The sequence below is a fragment of the Camarhynchus parvulus genome, chromosome 24 (genome assembly GCF_901933205.1).
Source record: "Camarhynchus parvulus chromosome 24, STF_HiC, whole genome shotgun sequence".
Classification (NCBI taxonomy): Eukaryota; Metazoa; Chordata; class Aves; order Passeriformes; family Thraupidae; genus Camarhynchus; species Camarhynchus parvulus.
Genome location: NC_044594.1, coordinates 4,214,202 through 4,231,629, shown reverse-complemented (window position 1 = coordinate 4,231,629; position 17,428 = coordinate 4,214,202). Strand labels below are relative to the sequence as shown.

Below are 17,428 nucleotides of genomic sequence, written 5' to 3'. Positions count from 1 at the left end.
CATTCCAGAAGATTTATTGGAACTCACAGAGAAAAAATGTAGACTTTTGGCATGTGCTTCCTCCTCACAACACCTCCCTTTTATGCTAATGCCGAAGGGGAGAAAAAACAGCTTTTTGTGATGTATGGAAGTGATGTGTGCAGAGCTGGAAACTGGATAAAAAAACCACATAGTGCCCAGCATGATCACCTTGTTTGTCACTCTCCAGTTTGGCACTCCAGATAGTTCTTTAGAAAGGGGAAGATACTGCAAAATGACACCCAGTGTTTCAAAGTGACAACAGTTTCCATGAGACAGAAATTCTCTCCTTTCCTGGGTCTGCACTAGTTGCTTTGGTTAAAGCAGAAATAGTCCTGAATGCAGAAGAGCCTTGTTGGCTATTATCCAGCTAATCAGCCAGATAATGCTGATTGGTTTTGCTGCCAGAATTTATTCAGTTTTTATTATTTACTGCATTTTATTATTTACTGCATCATTGTTGCTGAGTTGAATGGGTGAGTAGGAATGCTGAGAAAGAAAGCATAATGACCATGGCTGGTCAGAGAGAAGAATGGCCCATGGAGAGTCACCCACCTGCAGCACTGCCTCCCTGGTGCTCTGGGTGACACTGCCGTAGGTGAAGGTGATTATGCCGAAAGCAGCAGTGGACCCAGAAGGAGAACTGTAGGAGTTAGTGTAGACACTACACTATGCTGTTTTGTTTATAGTTTGTGATTAAATATGTACAAATCTTGTTGTCTGCTGCGTACTATCAAAAGTGTTTTTCAGTGGGTGGGGGGAATAATCACTGGTTGTATGATTTGCGATTTCAGGACTTGCTGCATTTTTCCAGCAAGGGGCAGTTTGATGAGGCCGGACAAGCCCCACTGAATGGGCTGGAGCAGCAGGAACAGACTCCGGTGCCAACAGAGCCACAGGGAGCACTGGAGCAGCAGGAAAACCACGTGCTCCATGTACAGCCACAGCACGAGGGGAACACGGTGTCCACACAGAGCTCCGTGACAGCAGATGACATGAGGCGAGCAAAGCGCATCAGGGTAAGCACAGAGGATGAGGGATCACGTCCCCTGTAACCCAGGGAATGCCAGGCCTGCCTGCCAGGGCCAGCTGGTCCTCCTTTCACTGTCAGATCCATTTCCAAATCCCAAATAAAGCATCTCGTTCATAGCAGTTTTCTTTGCACTGAGAGGAAGACAAATCTCACATAAAGGACCAGTATCTCATAGGTGTTAGTGAGAGCTGGTCAAGAGCTGGAGCTGATTGAATTCCATCACAGTAATTCTTGCATGGAAACACAGTCCATCCAAACTGGCAAGCAGGGGTGCTTCAAACAACTGACAGAATCCCGGTGCTGTGGGCACATATTAATGACTTGCTCACAGCACCATCTGTGTCTCTCAGAACTCTCTTGCAAATAATTGCCAAAGAGGAACCACAACCTCAGTTTGGATCCACTTAGATGATGATGATACTTAGTGATAAGTCCTTTTTTGAGGTAGAAAACCCTGCCTTTGAGAGCAAAACCACCTGTGTTAAAAGCAAACACTTTGAGCCTGAGCTCTATGTCAACTGGCTGAGCTGGTTTTTCTCTACTCTGTGTGGGTGGGAAATGATTCAAGCACAAATTCAAATCCTTGGATCTTTGTAACTGGGAGATCAGTTTATTTAGCTTAAAATTTTTTTCTTCCATGTGTTAACTTTGGATTTAGGAAAGAAACAGCTGCAGTGGGGCAAGGGTTCATTTTTAGGGGATGTCATTTTTAGGGGATGAGGAAGGATTAGAAAAAAGTTGAGTATTCTGTATAGGAAGATGTTGAACCAAATTTTGCTTGCAGTTTACAGTATAATGTATGCAAGACCAATGGTGGTGTTACCCCAAAAATGTGGCATGTCTTGAAGGAAGAGTTCGGCTTGGGCACATTAAGACTGCACAGTTTTTAACCATACAAAATGCTTGCAGTCTCTTGACAAGTTTCTACCAGTGATTTCATTTTCATACGTTAAAATTTGTGGGATTTTTTTATTGAATGTATTTTGAAGGGTGTATAATAGAGTACAGAGAGAGATGCTGAAGTTTTGACAGAGCATGGGGATGTGCTGCTTACAGTGTGCTACAGCATCCTCAGAAAAGAAAAGAAAGCATTGCCCATTACCCGAACTTTTGAACCCAAGATGTGAACTTAGGATCCTCTGAAATAATTAATGTAGGAAGAACAGGACAGAAATTCTGAAGTTACTTCTTTGTCTTGTGACTTCGCTTTTGTTCCCTGTAAATTCATCACAAATGGATGACAGCTCAGAGGAGTGCAGTGGTGGTTCAGTGATATGTTTGTATCTCAAGTCTTCCGAACTTTCCCTTTATCTGGCAGCTCATGTTCAGCAGAGTCCTGGAGATGTTTCAAGCCAGTAGCACTGGCAGAATGGCAGATGGATGGTTGCACAGACCTTTCCATATTGCATCAGACTGTGAGCAATGAGCACTTGAGATAAGACTAAACCAGCAAGCATCATGTTTTAAAAAATCACCCTTTGAACGCTCACACAGCACCTGCCTACAATAACATGAACTTCATAATAAAAGCAAGGAAACATTTGGTTTTTAGATATGTGGTACATTATTCACTTCCAAAGAACAGGTAAAAAGTCCTGACTTCTGGTTATGATTCTGAAACCTGTGTATCTCTTATTCTTCCTTATTAATTAGATAGGATTTAGTTTTCAAAACCAGTCATTCTTTGTGAATTACTTCAGCTTTTCTAAGGCTTAAGACAGTGGTGCTCTGAGAGTGTTTTCATGCTAGGTGGACTGATTTGTCCTGCCCCAGAGTTCAAGTCCTGATAGGATCAGTTCATTTTTTAGCCTCTGCCTTAGAGTCTTTTGGGTTTCCTTGGAGATCAGACCTTAACTATGGCAGTTGGGGGGGTCCCTAGTATTGAAAAGAGATACACGCACCCTTCAAGAACTCTTGTAGAAAATTAGAAGAACCCTGTGGTCCACAGCCAAAATGAATCTTTGTTTTTAGTTCAGTTCTGGGCAGTATGTAGGGGTGTCTGTGTGCTAATGCCAGAAACAGGAGGGATAGGAATACAATTTGGAAAGCACAGTCACTTCCTTCATGGTGAAAGAAATGCAAGTAGTTGTGTAAAAAGGAGCATGACCAGTAAAATGAGGTTAGAAAAAGTCCCTTCTCCTTAACTTTTTTATTCTCCTTCTCCCTATCCTGTTGTCATCCTGCCCTATTATTCCCTTCTGCTGAAAGCATTCTGTTCTCACTATGGTTCTACAATGCACATTGCATCCCTGTTAATGAGCCCTAGGAAAACAGGAAAGGTCACAAAACGCCTTCAAGATTAACTGTGTTTTTATATTTGCCCTTTTAACGTTACTAACTACAGAGTAAACCTGGAAGATCTGTTTAGTGTTTCCTGAGGCAAAAACCTCAAAGCAGTAAACTATTTGGAAGAGCCCTTGTAGTGACCTGCAGAAGTCAAGGCTTCTGTTTTCTCAAGTCCATTGCATAACATAAGTATTTTTTTCTCTCTCAATGCTGCCTGCTCAGCTGGAGCTGCAGGTAGGTTTGGGTTTTTGTTTCATTGGGTTTCTCCTACATCTAATCCAATGGTACGTATCAACACTGCCTTCCATGTTTGGTCCAACTCCTGTTTAGTGTTTTCCTGATTGACCCTGCACCATAAATCGTCACATTTGTTCTGCTTTAGGTAACCAGTGTCCAGAACCAAGTGTTACCTGAATAACAATTTGCATTTTTCCAGTTCTTTTCATGCCAGTTCTTTGTAGATTTAAGGTGGGTTTTATAGGAGTAAATTGCTTGGATGAAGTGCCATAATATCAGTGTTTAAGTTTTGGAAGATTGGTTTGCACAATTGTTTGTGCCGGATCAATACTACAAGTTAATGAGACATCACTTAGTTCTTTGGTTCTGCTTTTATAGTTGATAGATTACCTAGGCAAAAAGCAGTAAAACTTCACATTCTGTAGCCCTTGAGATAACAACAGGGCTATGTTGAGTCTGGCCTGCTGTATTAGCAGTCAGCTCCCTGCTAAGGTACCAGTGATCAAAACTCAACAGTGCAGTTCAGGACTTGAAATACATCTTTTCACCTATGTTTTATTAGCATCTCCCTGTGGTTAAGGGGACAATTACATCTTTTGAACTCCAAGCAGCGCATCAGATTTTGCACAGCACATGGCTGTCTTTCCAATTCCCAGTGTGACTTAGAGCAGATGCCTGTTTCCCATTGTCTCCACTTGTAAAATGGAGAATAGTGATGATGACAGCTCCTGGGAAGCCCTATTTGGAGCTCCTATATTAAAGTGTTAAGTTTTTTTTTTGTAGCAAAACATTTGCTCTCTTGTTCTTTTCTGGAATGAAAGTCTAGGTTTCCCTCTGCAGTTCAGATGGTGAAAAGGGATCTTTGAGGTTCACAAATTTAATTCTTAGCACAGCATTTCACAGTATTCCCAAGCTGTTCCCTCATTCCAGCAGAAGAGCTCATACCTTTACTTAACCAGTGTCAGCTGTTGGTGTGCACTTAAGAGACATGGCAAATGTCAGTTGTGTCACCTGCCACATTCCCACAAGCAAAGGAGACAGGAAACCAGGGAAATTTGTTTGCAGAAGTCATGAATGGGTCTCATGAAGAAGTGGGTCATATGGAACACATGTGCGCAGAAGCATCAGCAATATTCTAGTGGAATCTGAGTGGTTTGGGCTGGGAGGAACCTTAAAACTCATCTAGTTCCACCCCCCTGCTATGGGCAGGGACACCTTCCACTATGACAGGTTGCTCCAAGCCCCATCCAATCTGGCTTGAGTGCTTCCAGGGATGGGGCAGCCACAGCTCCTCTGGGCAGCCAGTGAAAGGGCCTCGACACCCTCACAGCTGAGAATTTCTTCCTAATATGCAACTTAAACTTATGCTCTTCCACATTATTTCTCTAACTATCATGATGTAGATTCTGTGTGTAATGTGAAAAAAGACATCAATAAATAATGGTTTATAGAAGTATTTGAGAGAAGGGCGGATATTGCTTAGACTTCTTGCAGAGGAATGGAGCATTGTGGTATACTTGGAGTGCAGTATGGGTGACAATGTGCTGGGGATTTCATAGGACTCAATTCCAGCTTTGCAACTATCCAACATGGAAGTTCTTATCCAATATTGAAATGCAGGTGCAGGACCTCCTTCCCTCTCTCTATAGGCAGTGCATCCAGCAGCATCTGTTCGTCCAGCAGAGAGTACTGGGTCAGGACTGGGATGGCTCTATAACATTTATCTGAAGGGTAAGGAGAGAAAACAGAAATGTTACAGAAAAGGCAGTGTGAGGGCAAACACACAGCAAAAAAATAGGGGCTGAGAAGAGATATTGTGCACAGTAGAAGTGGAGAATTGCTCACAAGGTCTTATGTGCTGCTGATAAGGCTGCCATTCTGCCTTTGTCATCATGTTTTGAAACTCTGTTCTTCTTTGTGGCGATAGTAAAAAAGTTCAGACCAGCATTCTTGAATGTATGTTCCACTGGAAGTTCTCCAGGCAATGCTAAACCACTGCTGCACATCTCTGTGGTGATCTTTGATACAAAAGGTGATCTTGTAAAGGGCTGTGGAATTTCATAAGCCCTGCTCCTGAGGGAAACACACAGTGCTGGCTCACCATTCCTTTGTGTGGTGGCTGAACTTATGACATGATGCCAAATAATCAGCTGGAATTGCAGCTTTTCTCAGGCCCGAGTCTGTGCTTCAGAGAGGACTTAGTTTTATTTTACAGAAAAACTGCATGCTTAAAGAAAGTCAGCTAAATCAGAAGAAATCAGGGTTTTAGAGGAAACTCCTGCACTGTGTTCTGCTAACTCAGGGTGTAGCTGCAGATGTTTCCCCTGACTTCTGCCTGTCACAGCCTCCCCTGCTGTAAATTGGAGGCCAAATATGATAGAAAATAATTTCTTGAAGTTTAGGTTCACTAATAATCTGGTATATTTAATCCTGAATATATATGGATGTGGAATCTATACATGGTAATGAAAACTAATGGTCTCTTGGATGCTTCTTTCAGAATGCAGCTCTGCAGCACCTGTTCATCCGGAAATCCTTCCGCCCATTCAAATGCCTGCAGTGTGGGAAGGCCTTCAGGGAGAAGGACAAGCTGGACCAGCACTTGCGGTTCCATGGGCGGGAAGGGAACTGCCCTTTGACCTGTGACATCTGCAACAAGGGCTTCATCAACAGCGGTGCCCTCGAGAGCCACATGAAGTTCCACATGGACCAGAAAACGTACTCCTGCATTTTCTGCCCTGAGTCCTTTGACCGCTTGGATCTCCTTAAGGATCACGTGGCCATCCATGTCAATGATGGCTATTTCACCTGCCCCACCTGCAAGAAACGCTTCCCAGATTTTATCCAGGTGAGATGCTGTACTGATCTGAAGCACTGCTTTGGAGGTCTCTCAAAAAGGCTGTGGGTTTCTCAGTGGTCTCCATGTGTAACTGCACAGCAGTTCATTCTCACAAGGTGCAGGGGTCCACCTCAGTCAGAAATTGAAAAGGAAGAGTGACCAACCACTGCTAGACCTTGTCTTATGACACTGAAGTGCTCTGTCCACTAAATCATCAGATGTGATGCTTCAATCTGTCATTAGAAGGCACTGTAGTGCAGAAGGGTGAGCGCCTTATTCCTAAGAAAGTCCTGAAGCAGAGGGCCTGACTACTACATCTCCATGGCACAAAAAGGAATTGTCTTTTGTTGTATTCAGCTTGTACTTGAACAGACCTTGCCCTTCTTCATTAAAACTCTGGACAAAAAAACGAGGGGTTTTACATCTTTAATTCCTTGCCTGCTTTCTGTCAGGATAATTCATTTGAACAGCTCGAAGAAATGCCAGAACAGATCAGGATACTCTGCTTCCTGACTTCCCCCCTAAGCTTCAGCTGGGCACTTTATTCTCCTTCCCTGCACACTGCACTGGAGCAGTGACTAATGCGGCTACTCTGCACTATGCTGAGCACTTGGACAAGTTCATTAGTAGAATTTAAAGATTCTATTTCCATGTCCAGTAAGAAAAAACTGAGATGGACCATGCACATATTCATTATCCTTCTTAGGGGCAAAGCAATTGATGTGTCTTACTGAGCTGCCTGAGCGAAACTGAAATGTAGAAATCCGCTTTAGATCAGTAATAGGAGCAGATAGACTACCCACCAGACTAAAGAGGAAAGGATGGGGGAAAGTGATTTCACTAATACAATTCCATCCTGGAAGAAGTCCTTTATCTTCTGTAAATGTTCAGCAAGGAAGAATGTCGGTGATTCAGAAATGCTCTACTGCAACTTAATTCCCTGTAAACTTTCCCATGCAAATGACTGAAAGTCGCATGGCTTTTTTTCCAGCTATTCGGTTGTATTTTTGACATTTAACAATAATTTTTTTCTCTTCTTGCTGTGTGAATAGTTAAGACTAGTCACTGCTGCCTACAGAAATACTTCTATGTGGAACAGGTAGAGATGCCAAGTTGTTCCGTGTATGATCAGTATTAGAAGACAGTAAGGATTTAATTAGAGATCCATTTCTTGAACAGTGCTTTCATTTCAGATGTCAAACTTCATTAGTTCCTTTATTGGGGGGAGGAAAAAAATACCCCTCTAAATGTCTGAAGAGGTGAAGGATAGTCCCAGAGTATGGAGAAGTAATTGCCATTCAGGAATGGTGTGCAAATGCTGTTCTGAATAAGTTTCTTTTTTCTTTGCCAATTATAATTGCAAGCTCATTGTGTCTGATTGAAAGGAATTAGTCCCTATGTTTTGGTTTCTTATAAATGAAAGGAAGATAATGAATCTCAGATGAATTTGTTTACTCAAGGGCGATGCTGTGCAAATGGTACATTTTGGACTTCTGCTGCCCATTAAGTGCAACTGTGCAATAGCTGATGCCTTCAAGATTCAGTCTTGAGGAAATCAAATCACCCATACAGATGAGTAATAAAGATGTTACAGCTTCATAGAAACTTTTGCTGAGATATCAACTGTTCTGATCAAATACTTTTTAAACCAAAGTATATTACACACCTTCAAAATCTTTTCCTTCTCTTTCATATTGCGAAGTTTCCTAGTGTGTTACACTCACTTCTCTCTTGAATAAACTTCATTTTTCTGTGATCTGCCATTTTAGGTCAAGAAACATGTGCGCAGTTTCCATTCTGAGAAGATTTACCAGTGTACAGAGTGTGACAAGGCTTTCTGCCGCCCCGACAAGCTGCGACTCCACATGCTGCGGCACTCGGACCGCAAAGACTTCCTGTGCTCCACCTGTGGCAAGCAGTTTAAGGTGATGTGGCTCTTGGCTGGATCGTTACTAGTATTAAAAAAAATTATTCCTTACCCTCCTTCAAGGAAATAAGTTCATGTTCTCAAAGGTGAAAGAAAATAACACGTGTAAACACACTAGACTTGCCTGTGAGTTGCATGCATTCCTTGGTGTCCTGTGTGAGCTGTGACATCCATTTCTGAAGGACAAGGGGCAAGGTCACCTCAGCATCTTATTTCAAACAGATCTTATTCCTAATAATTTAATAGCAAAGGAACTTTCTATCTGCTCATTAAGAACTGGGACATCATACATCTCCATTGCCAGGTATTTGGGTTACATTGTTTATAACAGTTCAGTTAACTTGCTGGTGCCAGTGGATTAATGATGTTCCTGGCCAAGATGCCTGTGTCCATGGCATCCACCTTGTCAGCACATGTCATCCAGATGCCTTTCCAAATCCTGTTGGAACAGATGGAGCAGACTGTGAGCCAGGTAAACTGTGGTGCCAGCAGCCTGCTTCCTGTCACTGAGTTTGTGATGGGACACTGAAGGACTGGATACTTCTGGGTGAAGTATTTTTCTGAGAGGAAAATTTCCCTCTCTGGAGAGAGATCCCTGAACAACTCAAACTGTGGCTCTTATGCATAACAGGCAGTATGGCAGTTTCTGTGATGTTGCTGACATTTTTCTCCCCAATTTCTCCTTCGCAGAGGAAGGACAAGCTGCGAGAGCACATGCAGAGGATGCACAACCCAGAGAGGGAGGCCAAGAAGGCTGATCGGATCAGCCGCTCCAAAACCTTCAAGCCCCGGATCGCATCCACTGACTATGAGAGCTTCATGTTCAAGTGTCGCCTCTGCATGATGGGCTTCCGCCGCAGGGGCATGTTGGTGAGTGCCTGGGTGCTGTTACAGCCTCTCTACTCTATTCTGATGAATAGGTAAGGAATAAAGATGGAATTCCAGTGTTGGAATACAAGAATCATCAAACGGTTTGGGCTGGAAGGGAACTTAAAGCTCATCTCATCCCACCTACTGGCCATGGGCAGGGACACTTTCCACTAGACCGGGGTGCTCCAAGCCCTGTCCAATCTGGTCTTATCCAGCCAGGATGCTATGAAACAAATTTTGGCAAATTTTGTAGCTGAGTTGAGGTGAGCAATCTTTTTTTAAACCTGCGTGTTTTACCTCTTCAGCAAATTTGCACATTTACTGCCTGCACTGTACATCTGGTTGTCAGTACCATATTTCAACACTAAGTAATGCTGTCTTATGTGTACTGTATTTAATAGGACATGAGCTGAAAATACTGCCTTGTTCAGCCTTAGTGCCTCTGTTTTCCTGGTGGTCTTTCCTGTTTTTTGTTTCTCCCCCTTCTCCAGGTCCTCTTCTGGCCATGTCTTGGCACTGCCTCTGGATAAAGGCTGTTCTGCAGCAAGAGATTTTTTGCTAAGGTTTCATGAGGGTTCTGATCTGGGCAGAGGCTCTTCACACTACCTCACTCTCAGATATCACCTACAAGACAGTTCTGGCAAACTATTTCACCCCTTCCTATCTAATTTTGGTTAGAGAAACTGTAAATGAGACCTAGCAAGACTGCATTTACCTTCAGCAGTTAAATATGAGCGCATAATAACCCTTGCAGCAGCAAATGTTTCCAGTGCTGCTGGCTTGCATAGTTTAGTTTTGGTTTGGCTGTCACCCATGTCTGGAAGAAGCACCAATTGTTTGGCTTTCAGCTGTAATATGTTCTTGTCCTCTGTTTCTCCTAAGGTGAATCATTTATCAAAGAGACATCCAGATATGAAAATAGAAGAGGTACCAGAGCTCACGTTGCCCATCATAAAACCCAACAGAGATTACTTCTGTCAATACTGCGATAAGGTGTGTGGGAAGTCACCCCTCAGAGGATAGCTCAGTCCCAGTCCTGGATGCAACCAATTTGTCTCTGCATAGAAATCTCTGGCGGGGTTTATAGCTTTTCTGAGATGCTTGCCAGCAACATTCCTGCAGTACTGTAAAAAAAAAAAAAGACGACAAAATGCACTTAGGTCAAGGCAGTGGAATGCTGATTGAAAGCTGTAGTTTTTTCTCTTTCTGCTGTGTTTGGCATTGGAAAACTTGAGTGCTGTTATCCAGCAGACAGTCACTGACTCTTAGTCTTGTGTTAGCACAGGACTAAGTATGCTTCTGTGTATAATTCCTGGCCAGTAAGTACTCTTGCACTTCTAAAAGTTAGTCTGTAACATCTTTTATTGTTAAGCTGCTTACTAGGTCGTGTCCCAGTGGTCAGTGGAGCCTGAAGCTGCTTCTGCAGTACCTTTGGGTTCTTGCTTTTATTCTCCTTTGCCTTTTATGCCTGGGGACCTTTATTTACTAGGGAGTGTATTTTTGACTGTCTTTATCCTCAGTACGTCATTCTGTGATGCCTCTTTTCCTTTTGTTTGAGGGGAGAAAAATTAGTTTTAATTATTAGATAGTATTTGTTTGTTGATGTGCCTAAAAAGAACTAAAAGGTATGTTGATCACTAAACTAACACAGTTTGTTGCTCTGTGTCAAGTAGAGACATCAACCGTCATAACAAATTAACATTGGGCATATGATCTTCAAATATGGCAAGAAGTATTTTCCTCTTACCTCCTTGTCCTGCTTTGGTGTTTGGTTATGGCATACAATATGTTCTCAAAAGACTTCTCTGCTACACAAGGAGTCAGTTGCTTTTACAGGTTGATGAAACACTGGAAGGTGTATGTTCATACCTTTTGTTGTAATTATTTGGGAATTTTACTAAATGTATTTTCTAAAGCAACATACAGACCTTCCAGCTCAAGATAACTGGGATCTGTTTCCTGTGCAGACACCAGGGCTGCACCATTTTAATCCAGATCTTTGCCCTGCAGGTGTACAAGAGTGCCAGCAAACGCAAAGCACACATCCTGAAAAACCATCCTGGTGCTGAGCTACCTCCAAGCATCCGGAAACTGCGTCCTGCAGGACCGGGAGAGCCAGATCCTATGCTAAGCACCCACACACAGCTGACGGGCACCATTGCCACCCCTCCAGTGTGCTGCCCTCACTGTTCCAAGCAATACAGCAGTAAGGTATGGGGGGGGTTCTGGCCTCAGACAGCCTCACAGCCTCTCCCTGGGGATGCTGTTTCACCATGGTCTCTGTCATCTGTCTGTCCACTAGCAGACCTCTCTTCTTCCCAGTCAAGGGTGCTGGTTTTGTGCTGTGTGCTGACAGTGCAGGCACAGTCTGGTTGCTTCAGGGCCAAAAGATTCCATGAATAGAGGGTTTGTGCTGAAAAGTTACCAGAGCATGAGCATGAATGGAAGGGCTTGAAAACTGCTCTCTGATACTTACAGGGGAGATGAGCAGGGAAACAAAACACAGAAAAGATGACCTTTGGAAAAAGTCATAAAACATTTGGCGATGTTGGGGTAAAAACCTGCTGAGGACAATACAGTGTCACCTCTAATCAGCAGCAGGTTTGTGATCCTTGTTTTCAACTTTGTTGACCAGAGGATCTCATAGTATGAATCTTGAGGCTGTTTTACTGAGGGAAACATAAAAGCTGTGTTTGGCCAGGCTGTTGTATTTCACGTGGTCCTGAGCAGAGTTACTGACCGTCCTTCCGACGCTCCTTTGCTTCTCTCTGCAGACAAAGATGGTGCAGCACATCCGCAAGAAGCACCCAGAGTTTGCTCAGCTCCCAAACACGATCCATGCACCACTGGCGACGGCCGTCATCAGTTCCACGCCAGCTGTTCTCACCACTGACAGCACGACTGGAGAAACTGTCGTGGTAAGGACTGGAGGCACACAAGAGCAGTGCAAGGAAACACACAGAACAGGAGCCTTCTGGTATTAGTAACCCTGGTTTATTTGGCAGACACCACTTTTAAACCCGTATTAGGACATTATTTGAGATCTCTTCTGGTTTTAAGCCTGTGTGGTCCAGTTTTGCACTGTCAGGAGCTGTTCATTTCATTCTGGAGCTTTAGGGATTTGCCTTTTATCTCCAAATCCATTTTCTTCTTTCATTCAGACTTACTGACTCCACATAATGAACTCAGGGATACACATTTCCTGGATTTTCACTGGGAATTTTGTCCTGAAGTGAGAGATGCAGTTCCTGGCATCAAGAGGACAAGTTTAACAGTGACTGGGGACTGGATCAAACTGTGTTCAGGGAGTCAGATCTTTTTGTAATTCTTTGGACAGCACAGCTCTGAGCAAGGTGAATCTCCAGTGGCTGATCTCTCCACTGTTAATACATCAGCTGCCACTGAAGTGAAAGCTGAGACTAGTAAATGCGCCCTTCAGTGTTGTGAGATACTGTGTAGTTTTAAAAGTCCTATTGATCACGGTTTAAAACTTCTTATCTAAAGACTGACTAGATAAAAGACTGTTTTGCTTGAAAATGGAGAGATTTAATCAGGATGCTGTTGGCTTCATAAACTGATTAAGTTATGTACTAAATGTCTTTACACATTAGAAATACAGTTGTGACTCTGACAGGGGAGGAAGAAAGGTGGAATATATCAACAAATTACTTTTTGACTTGGAAACCAAGTCAGCTCTTCACAAATACAGGACTTCCATTGTTTAACAGAACACTGGTATGTCACAAGATGAAAATAATTATTTTTATTATAATATATTAAATTAGCCATTACTGGTCCAGAGTAGGATTTAGATAGAAGAGAACAATTCTAGTTGATGATCCCCGGTGACTACTTATGACCCCAGCCTCTGGACATGAAGCTCTTGTGAAAAAATGACCAGATCCACCATAAGTGTAGATAAAAGAACTACAGCCCTGAAGAAGTACATCAGTATGATGATAATCTGTATCTCTCTCTCCCTGCTCAGACAACAGATTTACTGACCCAAGCAATGACAGAGATATCGCAGACACTCACTACAGATTACCGGACTCCCCAGGGAGATTACCAGCGCATCCAGTACATCCCTGTGTCTCAATCCACAACTGGCTTGCAGCAGCCTCAGCACATACAGCTGCAGGTTGTTCAAGTGGCCCAGGTGAGTTACCTGGTGGGGATCTTGCTGTGCTTTTGATCTCTTCCCTCCGAAGCCTGTGTGTTCCTGGGGCTCTAGCACACAAAAGTGTGGTAAGGAGTAGTTACAAAAAGTGCTGTAGCTACCTTTTACAGATAAATCAGCTGATAAGGTATAGAGTTCCCTTCATAAGCACTTGTACTGGGCATAAATAGTCCTGCCAGCCTTGGTCAGCTTGCTGGAGACACATCGATGCTGTCCAGACGTAGTTCTACCCATCTGGGCAGCTTTGCTCAAGTCTGCTCTAGGAATGTTTTCCAGCTACTGGAAAAGTGGGTCAGTGGGTGACCCATTTTCTGCAGTTCAAGAGTGATTTGTACTTCCTTGTCCTCAGTGAGTCAGAGCCAAAATTCGGGAGTACAGAGTGGTTGCTTGTTCCCTTCATAGCATCTATTAGCATATTCATTCTGTTAATGCTCATCAACCTCCTAAAAATGAAACCAGAGTGTAACTAGAGTTTTAATCTGAAATTCCATGTTATCAAATCAGATTATGAATTTGGTTAATAAAGGCCTAAACAATGGCCCCAGTTGATAGTGACTGTGGCTGTTGTAACAATACAAGAGCATGACCACTGATTCCTGCAGGTAATATTAGCAAGATCTTAATTTTATAAATATCCAAAATTTGTAATTCAATTACTGCAATTGGTATCATTAGCAAGTGTTATTCAGAAAAACCTTTAAAAACCTCTGAGCACTTGTCTTGATGCAGAGCTGTGTCAAACTACAGAATTGGATATGCAAATCTTGAGTATGTATACGTTGTACAGAGAGATGCTTACAGAGAAGGGGTTAATACTAATCCTGGCTCTTGAGCCCTTAATTTTAGTCCAGCCACTGCCACAAACAGCTTGAGTGATGTTAGGCAAGTCCTTTCCATTGGTATCACTGAGATAGAACATCTCTGTGCCATTACATCTATTAAATGTACCTTATCTCCTGGGTTGCAAAGAAACTCAACAAGGCTCAACAGGTGTGCTCCATTAAGGCTCCTACTTCATTATTCCAGACCTTGTGTCCCAGAAGAGGTTTGCGTAGCTGCTTTTGTAAAGAATTTGAGGTAAAGAACTCTGCTTAATTTTTCCCCCAGGCTACCTCACCTCACCAGTCCCAGCACTCCACAGTGGATGTTGGGCAGCTCCATGACCCCCAGACATACACCCAACATGCCATCCAGGTGCAGCACATCCAGGTCACAGAGCCATCACCAGCAGCTCAGTCATCATCACAGGTATTTCCCTCTTCTCATCAGAAAATGCTTTCCCTACCAGCCTGCTCAGCTGGCATATTGCATGTGCTGATGCAGGGCGTAGTGTTTTCTTTTTCATTTAAAGGACCACACATGAAATTACTCTTGCATTGAGATCATCAAGCAGTGCCCAGATGTCTCAAGGTGTATGGGGGTGTTTTGTTGTAGGTTTGTTTTGGTATTTGTTGTATGGGTTTTTTGGTGTGGGGTGTTTTTTCCTCTCAACAATATGTACAAAGGAGAGATAAATGACTGGAAACAGACATATTTGCAGCTAAATGAAGTTTGTCAGTTGGAAGATGTAAGTGGAAACTGGCATTCCTCAAAGATTTGAAGTGCAGCTCTTCATGCTCTTGGGTAGAATTTAGCCTCTAATCTCAGGTCTCTGCCACAGACTCACTTTGGCAAGTAACAATATCACTATTTTAGTTTCCTGGTCTGAGCTTATTTACCATAGAGTGAAGCAGTTGAAGGAGAGAGAGTTCAGTTCTTGTGTTCGATATGTTCTGGAACCCGTCCTGTGTTTTCCTTTCATGAGAAGGCTGTGTTTGTGACAGCATAGAGTTGTGCAATCCTTACTACACCAAGAACACTTCCACTTTTTTTTTCCCTGTAGGCTGGGGGTCAGCCTTTGAGTCCCTCCTCACAACAACCTCAGCAGGAGCTCAGCCCCTCACAGATACAGACAACTACATCGACACCAAACCAAGCCCTCCAGCAGCAGCAAGGCTCCTCAGTCCAGCACACATATCTCCCCAGCAACTGGAACTCATTTCGGAGCTACTGTAAGTGTCAGCAGTAGCTCTAACTACTTGTCTGGCAAGTGTGTCTGACTAACAAGTGCCCAATGTCTCCAGCTACCAAATGGGACAGTGTTTTCAGAATTCATTCAGCTTTGTGGTTAATATTCATATATATCAAGAAGATAACGCTTCAGACAAATGTAAATGGTTGTACCAGTTCTTCCACTATCATCCATACTGATCATAGTTTGGGCAGGCACACTGGGCTCCTTTATTCCAAGAAACTTGCATACAGCAAGAATCCATGTGTTGGATAGTAGCTACTTGTTCAAATTTGGATGTATGCTTGAAAGAATTGTGTGGAAAAGGAGCGTGACATGAAGATGATTTCTCATGATTATTTCTCATGATTATTAGTTCTGGATGGTAATTCTATGATGATTTGAGTGAGAACAGGATGTGTTTTCTCTGCATGAATTGCCAAATCTCTATCTGGTGTTAACTGGCAAAATTCTGCTGAGGCCTGTATCACCTGAATTCTATTCAATACCCACTGTTCAGACTTTAAATCTTTCTGACATAAGACATGATCTTTGAAGGTTGTGTTTGAGTTTGACTAAAGGTCTTGATTATCCCATTTGCAACTTTTTAGCATCAGAGATTCAGATGATGACCATCCCTCAAGGGCAGTATGTGATCACAGAGACTGCTGTGGGTACCCCAGTCACCACTGTCAACACAGGGCAAGTAAAAGCAGTTACTCAGGTAAGGAAAATCATCATGGCCTTTTTTTCATCCAGAATATTACCAAACATAAAGCTCTTCAGCTTGAAGGTTTAAAGAATGCCAAAATCTTGACTGGGGCACAGAGTGGAGGTACCTAAAGAGATTCAGACTGCACAGTATAGTCTGCATTGTAACCATTTACAAGTCTCATGCTATCTGGGTCTTGTATGTGTGACTCCTTTCAGTTTAACATCTTTGCTTAATCACATTTGCAGAACAAAATTATTTAGTGGTACTGCTTAGTCTTAAAAATATTTATGATTAAGCTGTATCCATTAAACCAAATTTCAGAACAGCTTCTGGAAACATTTCAGTAGCTTTCTGTTATATGTAAGATTAGAAAATAAGAAGAGTTCCTGCTATTCCTTGTAAGCAATCCAGCATAAGGAGAGGTCATTGGCTTGTGTTGATCTTAGTCACTGGGAATGCAACCTCTGCTAGAACCTGTGGAATACAGGAAAAAAACCTTTCAGAATAGTGCAATTGAAAATTGATATTTTATTCTGTAGTGAATGTCTAATTGTGTAATGAGTTTAACCATTTGTAAATTAACCAAAAGCCAAGTAAGTCCAATGTCCTTCGAATCAAAAGACAGGTGTTATGTTGCTGTCAAATACATTTAAATGAAATAGAGCTTATTAAATAATTCCTTGTTCACACCAAAATGTCTAGCAGCAGATATTAGAGAAGTTACAAAAGATACAGTGTTTATTAGTTATTTTCTATATTCCCCATGCAGACTCACTACGTGATATCTGAAGGTCAGCCTGATCTGGATGGTAAACAAAACTCTTCACTCTCCAGTGAGGTTCAGGTGGGCATTTCCCAGCCCACAGCCCACACGGATCCCTTGGAATCCCAGACGACCACCCAGCAGCAAACCACCCAGTACATCATCACAACCACCACCAACGGGAGTGGCGGGAGTGAAGTGCACATCTCCAAACGCAGGACTTTCTCAGCAGAGCATGACTGAAAGAGCCTCATGGTGCCATTTGCTTGTCCTTGTCACCTCCCTGACAGCCCAGATGTGGGGCTACCCTGGGGCTCTGTATGTTTTAATGTATATGCTCACTTACCTTCTACTAAAATCTTGGAGCTCTTGTTAATGCTTTAAGAGGGTTTAATTCACAGTGACCATGAAATACCCTCAGAATCCTTCTGGGATGCTTTTTATGCAGCTTTTAAGAAAAAGGACAAGAGAAGTGAAACCTCTGCTGGCCCTGGACTTTATTTTTGGCAT

At 42.8% G+C, this 17,428-nt stretch overlaps 1 protein-coding gene across 9 annotated transcripts in view; it reads left to right on the top strand.

Annotated features, from left to right (window-relative positions):
• Window positions 1-17,289, top strand: part of PRDM10 (PR/SET domain 10) — a 41,354-nt gene extending 24,065 nt beyond the window's left edge. For 7 of the 9 annotated variants that reach the window (XM_030964799.1, XM_030964805.1, XM_030964803.1 and 4 more), the window contains 13 exons: window positions 813-1,037; window positions 3,560-3,571; window positions 6,075-6,422; window positions 8,183-8,338; window positions 9,031-9,210; window positions 10,093-10,203; window positions 11,221-11,421; window positions 11,985-12,128; window positions 13,199-13,369; window positions 14,498-14,638; window positions 15,273-15,441; window positions 16,052-16,164; window positions 16,925-17,289. In XM_030964799.1, the coding sequence (XP_030820659.1) occupies window positions 813-1,037; window positions 3,560-3,571; window positions 6,075-6,422; window positions 8,183-8,338; window positions 9,031-9,210; window positions 10,093-10,203; window positions 11,221-11,421; window positions 11,985-12,128; window positions 13,199-13,369; window positions 14,498-14,638; window positions 15,273-15,441; window positions 16,052-16,164; window positions 16,925-17,161 (2,208 nt within the window). In that variant the 3' untranslated portion in view covers window positions 17,162-17,289. The remainder of the gene's footprint in view (window positions 1-812; window positions 1,038-3,559; window positions 3,572-6,074; window positions 6,423-8,182; window positions 8,339-9,030; window positions 9,211-10,092; window positions 10,204-11,220; window positions 11,422-11,984; window positions 12,129-13,198; window positions 13,370-14,497; window positions 14,639-15,272; window positions 15,442-16,051; window positions 16,165-16,924) is intronic. The other 2 variants (XM_030964804.1, XM_030964802.1) reach the window with 1 other exon arrangement.
• The last annotated feature ends 139 nt before the right edge of the window (window positions 17,290-17,428 follow it).